General features: G+C 40.7%; 1 protein-coding gene across 1 annotated transcript in view; it reads left to right on the top strand.

Annotated features, from left to right (window-relative positions):
- Positions 1–21,141, top strand: part of WDR27 (WD repeat domain 27) — a 117,428-nt gene that overhangs the window by 31,144 nt on the left and 65,143 nt on the right. Inside the window, exons 16-20 of the mRNA XM_056852973.1 lie at positions 687–776; positions 2,535–2,656; positions 4,077–4,210; positions 12,482–12,579; positions 14,649–14,770. Coding sequence (XP_056708951.1) covers positions 687–776; positions 2,535–2,656; positions 4,077–4,210; positions 12,482–12,579; positions 14,649–14,770 — 566 coding nt within the window. The remainder of the gene's footprint in view (positions 1–686; positions 777–2,534; positions 2,657–4,076; positions 4,211–12,481; positions 12,580–14,648; positions 14,771–21,141) is intronic.

Below are 21,141 nucleotides of genomic sequence, written 5' to 3'. Positions count from 1 at the left end.
AGACACCTGAATACCTAAAACTGCCTTATACAGAGTCAGACCATTGTCTATTCTGACTGGCAGCAGCTCTCCAGAAGTCTTGGGCAGAGGTCTTACACATTACCTACTACCAGATCTTTTAAAGTGGAGATGCTGGGGATTGAACCTGGAACTCTCTGCACAAAAATGAGATGCTCTACCACTGAGCCAGAGGCCCACTTGTTCTGGCTTAACCTTGCTTTGTTCCCAGATAACCTCCTGCCAGGCTACACAGAGGAGGCATTAAAATTAGCATTTGACAAGGCAAACTAGAATTTGAGTGGTCATCTAAATCCTGACTGCACAAGCTAACCACAGTTAAAGTAAACCATGATTTCATATGTCTGAGCTGAGCCAGTGTGTGTTCTGTATAGTTCTATGATGGAGAGATTTTTAAACTGCTTGTCTTCCTATTTATAGGATTTTCATCTTCCATATTTAGTAACACATATTTTCTGATGTGTTGACCCTTTTCTCTTTCACACAATATTTCTGGCTAAAAAAATACCAACAGGGATTGTGTTTTTTTTTTTAGGTCGGTATTGCCCCATTTAAGGCATAATCTTATTCCTTGAGTGTGGGATATGTAACTACAGGGTCGTTTATCTTGCTGTATATTTATAATTTAGAATTATTGGATTTAGTTCCTGCATTAATTCTCTTTATAGGAGATGGAGAGTTGTTGGCTTGTGGCTTAGCTGACAAAACTTTGCTGGCATTCAGCTCAGACCTTAAAGGATCACCAGCTGTTTATTCAGGTAAATTACTTCTAGTCTTTCCCAGTCTTAGCTGTCCTCCTGTATACTTCCTCTGGTAGCAGCTGATCTAGAATGATGTTTCTCTTTTTAAGACACTAACTCTTTGGATTTCTTTGGTATACTTTCAGGACCATACACTGTCCAGTTGTTGATTTATGTCCACTTTGTGTATTCAAACACACTTAAGCAAAGGTACCTAGATGGTGGATTTAAATGTGACAGCTTACTTTTACATGGATGTATTGGTCCAATTAAAAATTTGCTAACGGGATACAAAAACATGATCTAACTCATGAAGAAAGGTTCTCTGTAGCCTCATGTCTGGACCCTCCCTTTTGCGTGTGTTCAGTGGTCGTAGCACTGTGTGCCCTGGGGAGGGTTGGTGAGGAAGCTGATTGGCTTCATCAAGCCCAGTGGGGATCTTCTCCTCGGCATGCAGTGTATGGATCAAATGTTAGCCTTGAGAATGAATTTGGTCTGTGAGCTTTCACCTGAAGGCAAAGGTAAGTTACCAAATATCAGTGTTGTGCTTTTTTTTTTTTTTAATGAGGCTTTCAAGCCCACCGTTCTTTGCTTGGTTTTCACTGATTTGCCTTGTTTGTGACTTATAGAAGAATGCCAGGAGACTGGCTACAACCATTTACTTCTCAGGGAGTGGGGCTGTAGCTCAGCTGTAGAGTGTCTGCACGTGAATGAAAAAACACAATTTCTAATTCAAAATGCACCTAGATGTACACTAGGGGGCAGATGAAGACCTTTAAATGTCTTTTTTTTTCATCTTGCCAAATACAATCTCCAAAGTTATGAAAAAGGATGTTGCAACATATTTTTCAGTTTTGAATTTGTTCAAAGTTTATACCATTTAAATTAAGCACTATGTGGCTAGTTAAATTTTCAATTGTATAAACTGTGAACACTAAAGCAATTCTTATATATAGCCAGTCTCTTTGAATGAAGAGAAGTTCATTTATTCCTGAACTGTTTGCTGATGAGAACTCCAGTTGAGTTATAAATATAATATTTGCAATTGGTGGTTATCTTTCTTGATGTGAACTTGTTATTTCATTGCAGCTATAGTTGTTGAATCAAACATGATTTAAAAAGGCAACATTTATGGGTTGATATTGTCTTAACTAATTATTTTTCAAATATTTGTTTTTGGAAGAAATGTTAATATGGTTATTTTAATTAGCACTTGCACTGAGCTGTATAATGATATGCAATTCCATAGTGGTATTACTGTATAGATTTCTTGTCACCAACCCAATTACGGATATCTTGCTTAGCGTTTCAGTCTTGTGGCATTTTAAAGACTAACGTGCTTTTCAACCTGTTCATCAATGACCTGGAGCTGGGGTTAAACAGTGAAGTAGCCAAGTTTGCAGATGACACCAAATTATTTAGGGTGCTTAAAACAAAATCGGACTGTGAAGAGCTCCAGAAGGATCTCTACATACTGGAAGAATGGGCATTAAAATGGCAAATGAGATTCAATGTGAGTAAGTGTAAAGTGATGCATATTGGGGCAAAAAATCCCAACTTCACATATACACTGATTGGATCTGTGCTGGCAGCGACAGACCAAGAAAGGGATCTTAGGGTGGTAGTGGATAGCTCAATGAAGATGTCAACTTTTTAAAAAATATATTATCTCTGTTAGGCAGGATTGTTTGTGGATAAAATACCCTCACAATTGATCAGATCTCTGATCAACCTTCTCTCCTACACAGTGCATTTTTGTTTTGTTTTCGTTATTAGGGCACGATGGTGCTGTTACTTCAGTGGGCTGGAGCCATGACAAGAAATGGCTTGTTTCGTCTTCTGAAGACAGAACCCTAAGGATCTGGTCAGTCAGCAATACAGAGCCCGCTTTATGTCTGGTAATAAATAGCTCATGCTGGTCAAATAGATTTTTTGGCTACTGTTCTCTACGTCACGTGTACCTAAATAGCCCACTAATTATAGGTGTTATGATTATATATTGGAATTTAATGGCCATCGGCCTCTTAGTAGAACCTTTTCAGAGTCTGCCGACAGTTTTAATTCTCTCGGCGATGGCGCTGAATCTTGAGCTGCTTAGAGTTCATTTAGGCCTTTTATAAGCTGAGCGCTATTCCACTCAGGTTCTCCAGCTCCTTGGAATGGGTGCTGAGATGCCACACACACACATGGTTCCTGATTGCCCTGCTAGGGATTCATAGAATCATAGAGTTGGAAGGGACCACCAGGGTCATCTAGTCCAACCCCCTGCACAATGCAGGAAATTCATAACTGCCTCCCCCACACACACACCCAGTGACCCCTACTCCATCCCCAGAAGATGGCCATGGTGCCCTCCCTCTTATGAACTGCCTAAGTTCATAGAATCAGCATTGCTGACAGATGGCCATCTAGCTTCTGCTTAAAAACCTGCAGGGAAGGAGCGCTTACCACCTCCCGAGGAAGCCTGTTCCACTGAGGAACTGCTCTAACTGTTAGAAAATTCTTCCTAATGTCTAGATGGAAACTCTTCTGATTTAATTTTAACCCATTGGTTCTGGTCCGACCTTCTGGGGCAACAGAAAACAACTCGGCACCCTCCTCTATATGACAGCTCTTCAAGTACTCAGTGCCATCCAATCAGCACCTTCCCTACCAGAAACCCTTCCTTCTCCAAACTTAGTTGGGCGCAGTGGGGAGGATGACTGGTGAAAGAAGGACCTCAGGCTAAGGTCTAGATGTGTCTGCATTGCTGCTGGGAAGTGTGAGGAGTAGTTTCTGAATGTGTTTCTTAGGTCAGTCCACTGTAGGTACTATGTTTCTCATAGCTCCTGGCAGTAATCGAGGAGCATCTAAATGTGAAGAGTGAAGACTGGGCTGCTGGAAAACATTCCTACCAGTAATCTCCCTCTCTCAGCAGTTTACATTTATCAGAGGGGGGATCGTACAGGGATAGGGAAACTTCCAGACTGCATTGGGCTCTGAATGACACCATCCAGAACGTGACATACTCTTAGCTCCAAATGGGCTATGGTTAAACAAGTTCATCACACCAAGGGTTGGGCTCCTCTGTCATTAATTAATCTCTTAGAGCTCTGTTTTTTTGAATAATTAGGATAGTTAAGTATATTAAACAGCAGTCAAGAAGAATTTAGAGCGAATCAAGATTTGTAACTGAGTTAAATTCTGTTTAGTCAGAAAATTATCACAGCAGATGTTGTTAAGTGGGAGGACTTTGTAAGCAGGACAACAGTGAGTACATATATTTTCTAACTGAAAATTATACCATATATAATGTAAGCTATTCATTTTTAATTTCAGGGCAAGGAGATGTTTCATAAACCTATCAGATCAGCACAGTTTTATTATATAGACACCTTTATATTGCTGTCTTGTGGGGCAGAGTTTCATTTGTTGAAATACTTCCTTGACACCAGCAAGGATGACATAAAACGGTAGGTAAACAATTGTAATTGTACACAAAATTTTACAAATACAATTTTTTATTCTCTAGAATATATGAGATATTTTAAAAGAATAAACAGGAAATAATGTAGAAATGCATTTTTGGTATGTATATGTTTGTCATTCAAAAATAAAAATTAGGTCTTTCATGGGTTCCTCTAGTCATGGAATTACTTTGAATTTACTGCCTCTCAAATGATGTTATCCAAAGTTACTGTATACCTGGTCAGATTACTGTGTGTGTGTGTTAAGTGCCGTCAAGTCGCTTCCAACTCATGGCAACCCTATGAATCAAAGTCCTCCAAAATGTCCTGTCTTTGACAGCCTTGCTCAGATCTTGCAAACTGAGGGCTGTGGCTTCCTTCATTGAGTCAATCCATCTCTTGTTGGGTCTTCCTCTTTTCCTGCTGCCCTCAACTTTTCCTAGCATGACTGTCTTTTCCAGTGACTCTTGTCGTTGCATGATGTGACCAAAATACGATAGCTGCAGTTTAGTCATTTTAGCTTCTAGGGTCAGTTCAGGCTTGATTTGATCTATAACCCACTGATTTGTTTTTTTTGGCCATCCACGGTATCCGTAACACTCTCCTCCAACACCGCATTTCAAAGGAATCTATTTTCTTCCTATCAGCTTTCTTCACTGTCCAGCCTTCACACCCATTATTGGTCAGATTATTAGTCAGCATTCCCAGCATTATTGGTCAGATTATTGGTCCCCAATAATTATTCATTCCCCAAGCATGGTATTCCCTATTACTATGTATGGGTGTGAAAGCAGGACAATGAAAAAGGCTGATAGGAAGAGATTCGATTCCTTTGAAATGTGGTGTTGGAAGACAGTGTTATGGATACCGTGGAATGCCAAAAAAATCAGTGAGTTCTAGATCAAATCAAGCCTTAAATGTCCGAACAAGCTTAAATGGCTAAACTGAGGCTATCATATTTTGGTCACATTATGAGAAGACAAGAGTCACTGGAAAAGTCATTAATGCTAGGAAAAGTAGAAGGCAGCAGGAAAAGAGGAAGACCCAACATGAAATGGATTAACAATAAAGGAAGCCACAGCCCTCAGTTTGCAAGATCTGAGCAAGGCTGTTAACAATCAGACGTTTTGGAGGACATTGATTCATAGGGTCGCCATGAGTCGAAGCGACTTGACGGCACTTCACACACACAAGCATTTTAGTATCTGACTGGCAGTAGCTCTCTGGGTTCTCAAGCAGTCTTTCTCTGTGCCTGCTATGCCTTCCTGGAAATGGATCCTTCTGTGTGTAGATACATGCTCTGTTACTGAGTCAAAGCCCATTTCCATTCCTTTTATGTTATTTCTAATCTATGTTATTTCTAATTTAAGAAAGCTAAAGATGATTACTCCATGGCAACCAGCTTTATAGTGCAATTTTAAGCAGAATTACACTCTTCTAAGGCTATGAAGTCAGTCTGCTTAGAACTGCACTGTAAGTCATAACCACAAATGTTAATCAGTAGATTTAAGGGTTATAGAGAGCATATCTTTATTTTTAGGCTAATTTGGTTTTAATGGTAGGTAATTAGGTTTATGTTTGTTTTCTTATTCAGATATTTATACCCTGATTTTCTCCTTAGTGGGGGAACTTAAACAGCTTAAAACATTGTTCTCGCCTCTTCCATATGTTAATAAAACAGGGAATCAAAACAAAATACTGAAGATGGCTTTTTTCAGTGATGGAAAATCGCTTTTCCTAATTAAAATTTAAGCTTTCGCACTCAGTATTTCAGAAAGTCACCAATAATTAAGTTTTAGGTAATATGAAAGTTTGATTTAATATACTTTAATCATCTTTTTATTAATGAGTTCGATAAATTTGTCAAATGAAATTATCAGCTGTCCCAGTTGTTTCAGTTAAATGAATCAGTAATCACAGATATTTTATTCAGATATAAATCTAGTTGGACTTGTGGGTAAATTATAAGGCAGAGAAGACTGACTAATTAGCTATGTTACAAGCAGGGACCCGCAAGGACTTGTTGGGGACATGTTATTTTCCCCTGCTCCACTATTTCCTCTTTCCCTTCCTTGAAAACCCCCATAGCATCTCCCCTTTTGCTGCTTCCTTCTCTTTTCCCCCACCAGCTAACCTATTTTATCTGCCTCTTGTCTTTAGCTTTCCCTCTCCCTGGCAGCCTTACCCTGCTCAAACTGTGCATGGTTCTTTCGGCTGGGCTGGGCTGGGCACCCTTGCATGGTGAGGAACCTGGACAAACTTGCAGGGGGTCACCTCCCTTTCCCTTGTGTCACTCTCCTCATGTTATTTCTTCTCTTCCTCCTGGCAGCCCCCATATCATCACCTTTCCCTTCTTCCTTTTCTCCTTCCCACACACCAGTCAAACATTTATCTGCCCCATCTTCAGCTATATTTTTTCCTTCATTTATACCCCAGCCTTTCTCAACAATGGGGACTCCATTTTATTCTCACAGCAACCTGTGGGGTAGGTTAGGCTGGGAGTATTTGACTGGCCTAAGGTCGCCCAGCAAGCTTGCTTGGCAGAACAGTGATTTGAAGCTGGGTCTCCCATATCCTGAGAGCCAGCGTGGCATAGTGATTAAGATTGGTGGACTCTAATGAACTGGGTTCAATTCCTAACTCCTCCACGTGAAGCCTGCTGGTTGACCTTGGGCCAGTCACAGCTCTCTCAGAACTCTCAGCCCACGTGGAGGTAGGCAATGGCAAACTACCTCCAAATGTCTCTCGCCTTGAAAACCCTACGGGGTCGCCATAAGTCAGCCGTGACTTGAGGGCACTTTCCACTGCCACTCCCATATCCTATTCTGAAATGCTAACCACTATACCACATTGCCTTTCATGGGGTGGCTGCTGTTGAATAATAGCAAGCGTCTGGGTGAGTCATGTAAGTCACATGGTAGCAAGTAGTCCAGTAGTTTCTGGTGGGTCTGGTCCCCTTGAGTCCTCCCTCAAAGGTCAGAATACCCTCCTCCCCTGCCTTTTACTGACAGAAACCAAGGCTTGAAGGATGACAATACTGCTGTGGTTGCCTAGCAATGGCCAAGTATTTGTTTCTTAAAGCCACAAGTGCTGCTTCTATTATTTACAGGGAAGGCTAACTCCTCCATGTATTTTTTTTTTAAGATTTCAGATTTTTCTGCAAACCTGGGACTTTTCTCAGGTTTGCAGAATGAATTCTCTGTCTTGTCTCTCCAGGGCTCCTTTCTCCAGATTTAAGAATACACAGATTTGGCCACATTGAGAATTATTCATTGATGAGTGAATATTGATGCTTTGCTAATTGTGTAACCCATTTAAATCCCATTTAAATTCATGTGACATGACTGGGACTTATAACATTTAACTTAATTAGATCATGGCCTTAGTAACATATGTTTTTCTGTCCTAAGCTTGGCAGATCTATTGATTTCACCACCTATGCTGTTTACTTTATTGGATTTAATTTAGTACTAAAAATGTCCTATGTGCATAGGCACAGGACCCCACACCAGTGTTGTTGAGAGCCAGACTTGCTTTTCAAAACAAAAAGAATAAAAGCTTAATCCCCCCTGACATTTTCTTTGTTTTTCCCCCACGTTTATTTCCCATCATTTCTTGCTTTTTATGTTCAACTGTGCCTTTTCTTTCATTTTTACCAACTCTTCACTCAGTACTCTTGATGAGTTAGGTTTGGAAAAATGCTTGAATGGAAAAGACTCAGTGGAACTCCAGACAAACATCAGGAATGTGTTAAATCCCTTTATTAGAAGAACATGGTAATGTAGCCTAGATCACCCATGCATTCTCTCTCTCTCTCTTTTGCTACAAAGGCAATCAAATAACAACAACCATTTGGATCTTTTGCAGTTCTGTAGCACTTCCATACAGTGCTCTTCTACACTTCTGTAAAAATGAACGAGTCTTATTGAAGGCTAACAATTTTACTCCAGCATAAGCTTTTGTGAAATAAAGCATAGTTCTTCAGATGCAATGAGTGGATCCTTACTGTGCAGACATTTTATAAAGGAAGTGTGGAAAGAAAAAAACGCCAACAGCAGGGTCAATGGGCCATAACATTCAGAAAACACAGACTGAAATGTCATTATTTAAAATTCAGACCTAATCATCAGTGAATGGTATGTTAGAATATCTCTGTGGAATATCAGGACAGTGTAATGTATTTCACAGTAATCGGGGTGCTCCTTGACTCTGAACTATTATCCCCTGCCAGCACGAACTCCCCTTAGCCTGTCTTGCTACGACCTTGCTTCTTGCAATTTCTTGGATAGATTTAGGCAAACCGCTGAAAGTTGCCCTTTTGGGTCATTACAGCTTTGGTGCTCAAAACTGTGTGTAATGGGAGATCTCAATACCCATAATACCTGCAGTCACCATTTTGCGTGAATAGGGCAATGTGTATTTTCCATATTTGGCACACAGATTGGATACCCAGATTTCTTGATAGTATGCATTCACATTTGCTGAAGTTGGAAAAAATATACACAATAAATGGTGGCCACGTGTATTGGGAGGATCATGGATAGCATGATCTCTCTTTATGTGCAGTTTGAATGCCAAAATTTTAACAACCGAAAAGGGTTGTTGAAGCCAGTATAGTCTGTCTGTTTATTGGCATGGTGAGTAAATTCAATTGTTCAAATATTCAACCTGACACAAGGATTATATTTTATCTGTGGTCAACCTAGAAATGGTGAGCTCAGTCTTGTCACTTAACTATGATGAGTCAAAGCATTCAAATATTTTTCATCCATGGCAGCTTCGAAACCTCCGCTATTTTCCTGAATCTGCTTATTGTTGGCTTTCATAACTTTCATGGCTCATGTATCAGTCAGCAATCTACAGCGCTTCATTGGGAAGTGATTTGCTTCCTTTACAGGGCAAAGGTTAAAAGACAATAGGGAGATGGGTAGTTCCTTGTTTCTTGTAATATGGAATAGCAGTACTATGCACCTTACCATAGAGAGATCCCTTTTCAAGTTCAGAATTGATTAATGGGGTATTGTGCATTTAAGGGTGAATTCATTTTACCTCCACATTAAGACAGTATGGTTTCCATTCCCTGTTAGGGCATGAACTTACAGCTTTCCAGATTTCTGTAGGACCATCAGTCTTCAGATGACGGGTTTCAACTCCCAAGTAAAAGTAAATTTAAACAAGATATGCCGCCCACGTGTAGAAGTTACTTTTGCATTTAGTTGGTCTTGTTAATGTGAAGGGGAATTTACACAGAAGAAATGTGGAGGCTTTAGTTCAGAATACAGAACTTTTATTGGCATTTACAGTAACACGAGGCTTTAGTTATTATACTTGGTGCTGATGTTCTCTATGCAAATTCCCCTTAAACATTAGAATGCCAGCCAAATGAGAATACTAATAGTGTAGTTGGCCAAATCTGAGGATACTTAAATCTGATGACTGCAGCTGAGAACAGCCAAGACAGCTCTTTCTACAAACCTGAAAATGGTCCTAGGGTTGTAGAAAAATGTAAAATCTAAAAAAGAAAAAAAGATTAGGGAGTTTTAAAAAATCCAAAATGATAAACAGTGCCTGTAGCTTTAAGCAATGGATTCCCTCAGTGGCTTTTGCTTGGCAACCACAGTATTCCAGGCTTGGTTCTGTCAGTAAAAGGCAGGGAGGGGCCAGGCCTTTTCTAGGCCATTTTGGCCTTTGAGGGCAGACTCATTGGGGATAGGCCTGGCTCGGGTTGCCACCTCCAAGTTGGGAAATAGCTGGATATTTTGTGGTAGAGTTTGAGGAGGGAAGGTTTTGGGGAAGGGAAAGGCCTCAGCCAGATATAATGCCATAGAGTCCATCCTCAAGAGAAGCTATTTTCTTCAGGGGGACAGATCTCTGTCGTCTGGGGATCAGTTGGGAAATCTCCCGGTCCAACCTGCTAAGGTCACTTCCCTCCCCAAACCTTTCCTCCCAAGGCTCCACCCCCAAGTCCCCAGGAATTTCCCAACCTGCAGCTGGCAACCCTAAGGAGAGAAAGAGGGCTTTCAGGAAAGGGAAAGAGGAAATAGTGGGGGAGGGGCAAATAAGATGCCTCCCACAAGTTCTTTTGGGTTTCCACTTGTAACCATGCATTTGGCTGATGGTGCTTGTTTATTAATATCTAAAATCACTCTCAGGGCATGTTCACCCAAGCACATACTTGATTAACCTACACTTGAAGACTTAGAGCTCAATTGTGCTTAATGAGTAAACTGACTCATTTAAAAAGAAGTATATTTTAAGCAAAATTCAATGAATTGAAAGTTTTACTTGTGGAGTTCCCCATATTCCACCAGGGACTTTCAAGAAAGAGACCTTACCTTTTAGGAGTATATACCTTTTAGGAGTCTTGGTATAGATATTCCCATATCTGATATCCCTGGCTGCACACAAAATTATTGCTGCTGACTTATAGAGAGCCAGTGTGGTGTAGTGGTTAAGAGTGGTGGACTCTAATCTGGAGAACCAGGTTTGATTCGCCACTCTTCCACATGAGCGGTGGACTCTAATCTGGTGAACCAGGTTGGTTTCCCACTTCTACACATGAAGCCAGCTGGGTGACCTTGGGCTAGTCACAGTTCTCTTAGAGCTCTCTCAGCCTCACCTACCTCACAAGGTGTCTGTTATGAGAAGGGGAAGGAAGGAGATTGTAAGCTAGTTTGATTCTTCTTAAAAGGTAGAGAAAATCAGCATATAAAAGCAAACTCTTCTTCTAGTTTGTTTTCTCCTCATCCCCCACCCATGCACAGAAAATATATCAGATGTGGTGGTTAGACTCCTCCGTGGTACAGTGTAATAGAAAGAAGGCTGACTATTTGTCTCAGAGTTCAGCAGCTGTAATTGAAAGGCTAGAAAGGATTGAATTAGATAGAAACAATATTCTGATTACTAAATTGTGGAAGAATACTTGCATCACTTAGTCATACTTCACTATGCTCATTATAAGCGCATGAATAATGGAACATGTACTCTGAGACCTTAAATGTCAAGTTGTACTAGTACAAACTGTGTGTACTACGACAGGTAAAAATCCTTGTTATGTATCTTTTGTTAACATCCGGTAATAAATACCAGTGCTTTTAGGGGAAATATTTCAAATACATTGCGAATTCATGTTTAGGAGGATCGTTATTTTCACCTGGCACGGTTGTAGAAGAAGGGAGAGAAATGGCTGAGTTAACTCTGAAACTTTTTCATCCACCGTGTGTGTTTGTTCATTGCCAGACAGCAAAACTGCAACTTGTGGGGCAATCCAGAGAATTAGTGGGCTGACATTCTAGGTGACTCGGGCTGCAGTAATGAAGTGGGTGGTGGTGAAGCTTTTTAGGAACCAGTTGGTGTAAGTGCCCATTTATCCCGGGATAATGGGCACTTACGCCATCTTGGGGGCAAAAACGCCAGCACTGGGGAGCTGCAGAGCTGCGTTGGTCCCCGCCGCCAGTGCAGCCACGCCGGCAGGGAATTCCCGGAAGGAAAACCCGCACCAGCATGGAGGGGGCATTCCTGGGGGCGGAGCTGCCTTTAGACAGCTTCCTAACCCCTTTCACCCCAGGAATGCCCCCTTGCGCTGTGGCATTGCTGCACCACCTTTTTTGGTGGTGCAGCCTTGCTGTTTTTAACACGACCAATTTCTTTTACTCTATTTTAAAACTTTCAAAATGCCGGGGAGCTTCTGTGGAGGCAAAGTGGCTGCGCTGCTACCAGCCACCGGGATCTACCCTCCCCTTCAGGAATGGGCTGCACGAGTAACTGAAAAATCAAGGAAAGCTGATGTGTGACTGTGAATGACTAAGACCTCAGACTTGCTCTGGGTTAATTAAAATGTTACAAAATGGATCCCTGAAATCTGGCATGGTGAGACTGCTTAGGATATATATGAAAATTTATATTCACAAAGTACTTAAAGTTTTTCTGAAAATATTCTTGTGGTAGATTCTATGGTTTTAGCTAGCCATTGGACAGAAAGCTGAAGTTTCTCTGTAGACATTAGCTACCTGAAATAGAGAGAAATATAAAAAGTTCTGTTAAAATTAAGTAGGCTAATAGCGATGCAATTTTTTGAGATCAACAGTAAATCTAAATTTTATACATTTACTTAAATGAATAGTCAGATGGCTAACACATTTCCAACAATTTGTAAGAGTTACACGTTGTAAACACATTTTAAGATTCTTGCTAAAGGTTTTTCAGTATTTATTGTCTTGTTTTTGACTGGGAGTCTCTCTTTTTTGTAAAAACGTATGTCCAATATTCTTTTTGCAGGTACAAAAATAAGAGCTTTTGCAAATCAATACAGAAATTTCTGATGGCATCTACTGTAGAAATTACCAGCCTTGCAGCAGTAAATGAATTCTACTCTTGTATCCTTCTACTAATTGTAACCTATATTCAGCATAAGATGGGAGGAGAGAAGAAAGATGTAAGCTACTTTGGATCCCCATTGGGGTGGAATTTAAATGGAGTAAATAAAAACATTTTAGTCAGAAATATTTCCCTTAAAATAGTTGGCATTAGTTCCTTAGCCAACTTTTAGTTCTCCTATTCTTTGTTATAATGATAGGACTAAAAGACTTTGACTTGGAAAATAATTTTGCCTGGCTCATACTGCTGGCATCTATTACAAGTTGAACATTATTTCCCTATAAACTTCTATATTGATGCACAGTGTAAAATTAGACATTAACAATCAAACTTTGGTCAAACAAGCTTATGGGTTACACAGCTTGCCCCCCCCCCCCCAGCCTCCCTAGGCCTGGCTGTAGGTCTGTGAAGCCTTAAAAATAAACACTTCCAGGGCATTTGCTTAATTCTTTGCGAGCTTCACCTAGTATCTGTGGCCAGAACAAAGGTTAGGCTTAGATCAGCAGCACATTTTCCATGTGTGTAGGATCTCATTTTATATAGTTACCCAGTTTGGAACTCTTCATTTACAACTCTTAGTAAAACGTAAGGTTCCCCCCCCCAAAAAAAACCCAACGTTTTTATAGACGTACTCATACCTGGCAACTCAAATGCAATTCAAAATGGCAGCACTTCACCAACAGTCAGTGATATCATTTTAATGGGCTACTATTAATTCAGTAGTCGCTCTACAAAATCATTAGTAGAAATCTGGGAACCTGAATTATAATACGGCAAGGTAATTATAAGATCTATTTCTACCAATATGTTGAACATTCGCTTTGTTCTTCATACACATTTGCTTCTGTTTTGGTTGGAACATGGCTATTGAAACACATTAGGAATTTGACAACAAACATGTTCAATACCAAATGCTAATTCCACCTCACATTAGAATTTGTTTCTGTCTGAGACTTTATGGCCATTTATGCTTGGTAATTAGCAGCGCATTCCAGGCTGAAGTGCCCCGCATTTTTTTTTTAAGTTTTTCACACTGAACCATCATTCAGGAAGTGACTGCGAAGCCGGCGCATACCTGCTTCGCATTTCTTAAGAGCCTCTTTAACACGACCTTTTGTATTTGTTCCGCCCCCGCACCAAAGCATTTTCTGAAAGAACCATGAAAAATCACAAACGCAGCTTAGCTATGCAAACGACCATTACCAATGGCTATGCAAGTGAAGGAGTGAAGGAGCAGGCAAATGGGGGAGGTGGAATTTCTCCTTTTGCATCGGGACCGTGAATAGGCATTTTAAAGGTCACATTTTTAAAAAGCTTTGAGCGAGCTTCAAAATTGACCCTGCATAAATGGCCTATATGATTCTGCTATAGCTGCTATCAGGTGTGCTTTTCTCTGCTCTTTTTTGGTTCTCCCATCTTAAAACTAGGGGTGCACAATTGAAATCACTGTGAAGGCCAGTTTTATATTTTTTGATAACTCAAACAGTCTGCGGACAATTGAATTTAAATAATAATGGAATTGGGGCACTGTGTAAAAATAATTTATTGCATTCAAACATTCCCCAGTCTTTCTCCAGGGAGCTCAGGGTATCGTACATGGTTCATTTCTCCATTTTATTCTTACAACGTCGTTCTGAGGTAGGTTAGACTGAAAGAGACTGACCCAAGGCCATCCTGTGAGTTTCATGGCAAATGGGGATTTGAACGTGGGCCTCCAGGTCCTAGTCCAGTACTCTAACCGCTATACACACCATCTCTCTGTGTATGCTGTCATGGATATGGCCAGAAATACAGGGGAACAGTTACTGGTCTTGATCAAAAAGATCACGGAGGATGTTTCTGCAGTCTGGTCTCTCAGCTAAACATGCCAAATAGGGAATCTAGAGACCCAGAATAGAATAGCCTTGGAGAGGGGTAAAAAAAAAAAAAAAAAAAAAGGAGTAACACAATAACATGGACTTTTGTTGCTTATTATCCTATTTCTTACACATTAAAAGAGATATATGTAAAGCTTCTTTACTATAATACATAATTAATTTATCAAAGCTTTAACTTAAAGAGATGACAGATATTGTACTGGCAGCTGGTAGTAATCGAGTGCTGGAAGTATTTGACCTCAATGTGGGCTGTAGTGCAGCAGCGATACCAGATGTTCATTCAAGAGCAGTTCACCAGATTTGCCAAAATAAGGTAGGCATGAGATTTTATATAAACATTATATAAACATTAAAAGGCATAATTAAAAACCTTGCATTTTTTTGTATTATGTGCAGTTGCAATACTTCAAATGAGACTCATATTCTACCTTTATTGGGAGTATTAATCAATACTCCCTCTCAGTTCATCTCTGCCTCTCATCTCATCTCTGGTCTTCTGTTAGAGCAGTGCAGCCGATCTATGCTATGTTGCAATTGTTGTAGTAAGTAAATGCCAAAGCATTGTTTTATTTATTTTTTATTTAAAACATTTATTAGCAGCCTTTCTTCCTTAAGGAGCTCAAGGTGGCTTACAACACAGAATACATTAAATAAAATACATTAAAAATAAAATTTAAAATCAGTAAATTAACCAAATATGTTCCTAAATAAAATAGTCTTCAACTGACTCTTAAATATCAAAAGTAAGGGTGCCAGGTGCACCTCCCTGGAAATATTTTCCTTAATTGTGGGGCTGCCACTGAAAACCCCCTGTCTTGTGGGCCCACCAAATGAGCTTCTTTGATTGGTGGGACAGTCAGGAGGACCTCTCCTCGTGAGCTAGATTCTTGGGCAGGAAGATGAGGGAGAAGATGGTCCTTCAGATACCCCATTCCCAAGCCATCTAGGGCTTTAAAGGATAAAACCAACATCTTGAATCGGGTTTGGGAGGGGATCGGTAGCCAGTGTAATTGCTGTAATATCGGGGACACATGCTCCCGATAGCTGACCCTGACCAGCAGTCAAGCTGCAGCTTCTGAACATTCTTCAAAGGTAGCCCCAAGTAGAGCGCAATGCAATAGTCCAGTCTAACGTCAAGATTAGCTTCAAGGAGTGGATCAAGATAACAAAGAGAAGTATGTCGCATGCATGTATCCAATGCATACACTTGTCTGCTGCATGCAAATATCCAGCACATGCACCTTTCTAGATTGCAGCCACCACCTTTAGTCCTTTGAGAAGTTCCATGTGCCATACCTTGCTCAGTTAGCATATGTGTTTCTTCCATGAAGGCCATAAACGTTGACTCACGTCCTGATTTTCAGCACTTTGAGGTTAGTCTTGTTAATTACAACTAAGCCTGTTTAAAATACACATGCTTTGATTAGTATTTGTTGTCATTGTTTTTTGCTGGTGTCGTATTGGCCTGAGTTCTTATTGGATTGGCCTTAGTAGAATTAAACAAAATTGCTGCTGTAGAAAGCAATCTGCTGACATTTAATCTTGATTTTTTTCTCCTAGTGTCTATAACACTTCTATAAAAATCATTCTTGGCTAAAGCTTGGCATGCAGTAGGCAGATGAAAAAATGTTCTGCAATGAGTTTGAATAAATCCCACTCTTTCAATTTCAGTAGTGCAAAACAGGTTTTGTGGCTTCTGATGTTTTTATTAATCCATAAATCAAAAATTTAGATGTACCTTGGAAGCAAATTATTCTGTAATCTAGAGGGTTTTTTATTTTAATGAAATGAAACTAGATCATTCCCTCGGAAATGTTAGTGACAGAGAGAATTCCAGGAGAACATTTTCTAAACATTCCATAATCCATCACAAGGAGGGAAGTAAGTTCAAACTGCAGCTTTCCTCCAATCTTTCTGTGGTATTCTTGTGAGTTTTGCAGGTTTGTTTATTTCTGTTTATTTACTTTGTTTATAGTCCGCAGTTCTTCCTGAGACAAGGCAGATTAGAGTATAGTTCAAGTTAAAGTTCTTTATTATTACAGTCCACGACCAGTGGAAGATTACAGTATACAAAACAGTGCAGACATCATAATAACCAATTAACAATGCAATAGGACTGGGATTACAGAATTAGAAAACCATGTGAACAACAGACTATCTAAGGCAAGGTATACCAGAAACAACACAGGATGTGGATTACAAGGTTTAAGGCAATGCAGTAAAAGCAGGTGATACCTGCAATAATCATTGCACTGGATTGCAATCTCATTACCTTATAAAGGTGCCCTCCAGGGCTGTTCCATTCTGCTGCAGTTCTATTTAAAAATGCCCACTTGAATGATACTTTTTTGCACATTCTGTGGAATTGCAGGAGTGTGGGAGCCTTCCTGACCTCCTCAGGCAGATCCTTCCAAAAGGTGGGAGCCACCAACGAGAACACGTGTTAGCATGCAGGTGCCAATTGTACCTGTTTGCATTGTGGCACCTTTAGAAGGCTTTGCTCAGACCAGTGAAGCAGACACAGCGGAATGTAGCAGGAGAGGCAGTCCTGCAGGTATTTGAGTCCAAGGACATTAACGACTTTGTAGGTGATGACCATTACCTTGAATTGAACTCAGTAACTGATCCAACGGAGTGTCTGCAGAATGGGTGTGATGTGGGGGTTCCATTCTGGTAACCAGATTGTGACATTCTGCACCGACTGGAGTTTCCAAGATGTCTTTATGGGGCACACCCATGTAGAGTAAGTGAAAATATGGTTACTTAGAGGTAACCTTAGCTTGGATCCAGCCCGCCAGATCAAGGTAGGGCTCCATCTTCTGAGTCAAGGTAGGGCTCCATCTTCCAGGCTAGATGAAGCTGGTAGAATGCTTAAAAAAAATGATAGCTGCATAATAGATAAAGTATGACTTGGCACTGCAAACCCCATCCTGGTTTGCCTGTGTTGAATATTAGTAGGAAGTATCCATCCTTGTGGATTTGCTTTGGTTGTCTTTCTCGTCAGGCTGCTTTATTGGTTATGCTTTCTCGGTATAAGGATGCTAATGTCTGGGCACCTGTTCCCTTTCATTATATGCACTTACAAATTACTCAACTGGATAACAAGTGTCTTTCATGGCAAATGGGCTCCACCCCCAGCAATCCAGAGGGGAAATCCCTCCCCTCCTCTCACTCCCCAGCCCCGTGGCTGCAAATGAGTCCCAGGGTAAGCCCGGGACCTAGAGTTGCCATCCTCCAGGTAGTGGCTGGAGATCTCCCGCTATTACAACTGATCTCCAGCCAATAGAGATCAGTTCCCCTGGAGAAAATGGCCACCTTGGCAATTGGACTCTATGGCATTGAAGTCCCTCCCCTCCCCAAACCCCGCCCTCTTCAGGCTCCGCACCAAAAACCTCCCACTGGTGGCGACAAGGGACCTGGCAACCCTAACAGGACCATCGTTTCCCGGCACAGGCCCGCTGGATGTTCAGAAATTTATCATTTTCTCCTGGTGACTCAGGGACAGAGTGCTTCTGATGCAGCTACGGAGTCTGAAAACTAGGTCTTAAACTAGAGGACTTTTTCTTTCCAGTCAGCTAGAATTTCTGATCTACTGAATAGTGAAAGATAACAAGAATGAATGTGGTTCTGGCTACATGGCTGCCTCATATTTTGCAATCCCAAGAAACTCCTATGGGAAAGAAACTAGATATGTATCCAGAAACTGGATACCTATACTGTCTACTTAGTGCTTATAAAATTCAAAGTAACCAAAGAAGACAACTCTATTCAAGCTTATTTATAAAAAAACTGAACTGGTAAATTTCTACTGACTTCTAGGGTTGCCAACAACCTGGAGAGAAAAAAATACCTAATAGACGTTCAGTTCAAGCTTTTCACGGCACACAGGTAAATAATATCACCTGGTTAATAGCACCCCATTAAGCTTGTATTAAAGGAGCAGGATGTTTTTTTCTCCAGGTTGTTGTTGACCCTATGAGCATATATTGACATCCTGAGTCAGTAGGTCCCAAATGTACTTTTGGACTTAGCATGCTTAGCCAGCGTGGTGTAGGGATTAAGAGCAGTGGTTTGGAGCAATGGAATCTGATCTGGAGAACCGGGTTTGATTCCCCACTCCTCCACATGAGCAGCGGAGGCTAATCTGGTGAACTGGATTTGTTTCCCCACTCCTACACGTGAAGCCGGCTGGGTGACCTTGGCCAAGTCATGCTCTCTCAGCCCCACCTACCTCACAGGGTGTCTGTTGTGGGGAGGGGGAGGAAAGGTGATTATAAGCTGGTAGAGTGGTAGAGAAAGTCGGCATATAAAAACCAACTCTTCTTCTTCTTCAATCAGCATTTCACTACACTATTATAATTAGAATAGAGTTGATTCTGAGAAGAGGACAAAGAACCTCTTCAGGTTCTGTAGACTGTTTCAGCAGGCTATGCACCAGCATTTAGGGATTACATACATATTGGGATAATGTTTTCATTACTCATGCATGGCTTTGTCTTTCTGCTAACCAAAGCTCATTGGTTAGGCTACAGACAGCAGTCCATCTCAGTCCTGAATGCCTTTTATTTTGTGGTTTTAAGATGGTTCTGTGGGATGACTTTAGCATAGGTTTTTGCGGTTCTCTGAGAGACTGTTCTGGTATAACACTTAGCTTTACTAAACTCCTGCAGTATTATTTGTAATACGTTGCTGCTTAGGCTTTTTCTGGCTTTCTTTGTGCACTGTCAGCAGAACGACTTCAAGTTACTTAGGCAGAACACATTTTGGAGTTGTGGACACACATTCACATGGGAAGAGAAACTGGAGCTTGTTTTTGTTTTTTTTAATGGAAAACTGAAGATTACAATTCCTAAATCAATTTTTTGCAGTTTTGTAACCTACATTAAAACGTTAAAGTGAAACGCTTAGTGGTAAAACACTCCGGCTGCAATCCAGCAAGCCCCTTTAGGCACACGGAAAGGCTTTAAGGAGCTGCTTTCAGGGGAATAAAAAAAGATGAGAGGCCCGCTGGGTGCCCAAGTTGTACTTCTCTGGATCGTTGCCTTTGACAACTACATGCTGATGGAATAGATGAGGGATGCTGACATTGAAATCATATTAATAGAAGTCAGATGGACTCTTACATAAAATGATCAAAGCAGCCTGTTTTTAATAAATTGTTCATCTTGGATGCAACATGATGCTTCCATTTCCGTTTTATGATACCATTACATGGACGATCCATAATTATTTTGTGCTTAAACACAAATGCAGCAATCCACCCCAGAGTGCAGGCACCCTTGGCTATCAGTGGGCTTAAGCATGCTTCATCCCAGCTTGGATTGTGCCATTGAGCAGAAATGGCATATATATTTATTGAAAGTGCTCATTAAGAGATTGGTTTATTTACTTCCCCCACCCCCTTTATGTACTATCTACCATCTGAGAAGGGGCAGCAGCCCAACGTGTCATGGGAAGCCATGTAAGGGTGAACTAGTGCAAAATGATTGCTCCTTGTTTGACACCCTGTCACAGTTGAGTGCAGTTAAAGAGTAAAATGTTGCTAGTTAATCAAAGATAGCTGCCAAGGTATGCCATGGGCATGGATTGGATTGCTCTAAGCTACCACAAATTACACAGCTAAGAGTGATTAAGGGCCGAGTCTTCTGAAACTATGTGCTGTGGCAGCACCTGAGAAGGCTGGGTGCTTGAGTCCTAAAATGAGCATAGAAACACACTGATCTTCCTCTGCTGCCTGTGCCTTCTTGATTTTGCTGTGCTTCCTATCTGAAAATCAGTGGAGAGACACATGAGCACAGTGGGGTATACGAGGAGCTTTGGATCAGAGCCAGTGATTTTCCGTTTGGTGAGTCTGTGGCTGAGCTGGGCTATGAAGCCCATTTCTTAGTTCTAAGCACTAGTTATAGATTTACCCTGAAATAAAATATTGTTATAATGAAAATAATGGTTATCTTTGATCATCTCTGATCCTTAGGATTTTCAAATAACTTTCAGATGGAAGTGAATGTTAGCAATTGCAGTATACACTTGCTGATGCTCCTGAACTGAATATGAGTGCTTGGAGGAAACATCAGGGGAAACATCAGGGGAAGGCCCTGGGATCTCTACCCTGTTGTTGGCCCCCAAGAATGACTGGTTGGCCACTGTATGAAGCAGGATGCTGGACTAAATGGAGCATTAGTCTGATCCAGCAGGACTCTTCTTATGTTTTTAGCTACAGTTTTACTTGTTGATATACACTTGATTTTGATCTCATTTGATCATGTACACAGGTTGTTAGTGAAAAATTGTAATATGTCTATAGTTGCCAGGCATATTAAAGCTATGGCTATGTTAACAAGGCATTTGGTTCTGTACCACATCAAGTACTGAATTGTCTACAAAAAAATAACGAAATCATTTTTGTCCTAGATGTGACCTTGATGCTAAATATTATGTACTAAAATGCTTATGGCATGTAAGATTCAGCAGTAGTCTTGACTGTTTAGCAAGGGAACAGTCAGCTAATATCTGCAGCTGGCCAAGGAAATGAGGCACATCTTCCCTTCTTTGAATAAGGCACTCAGTACTATCTTACCAGTTTTCCCCCTGATATGTGTTAAAAGTGAAGGATGTTATTTGTGTACAGATAATTTTTTTAGCCTGTTACTAAAATGGAATGTTATTCAGTAAATGGCCTTGTAT

The sequence above is a fragment of the Euleptes europaea genome, chromosome 7 (genome assembly GCF_029931775.1).
Source record: "Euleptes europaea isolate rEulEur1 chromosome 7, rEulEur1.hap1, whole genome shotgun sequence".
Taxonomy (NCBI): domain Eukaryota; kingdom Metazoa; phylum Chordata; class Lepidosauria; order Squamata; family Sphaerodactylidae; genus Euleptes; species Euleptes europaea.
The sequence above is the reverse complement of the archived record's forward strand: the minus strand, read 5'-3'. Positions and strand labels throughout refer to the sequence as shown.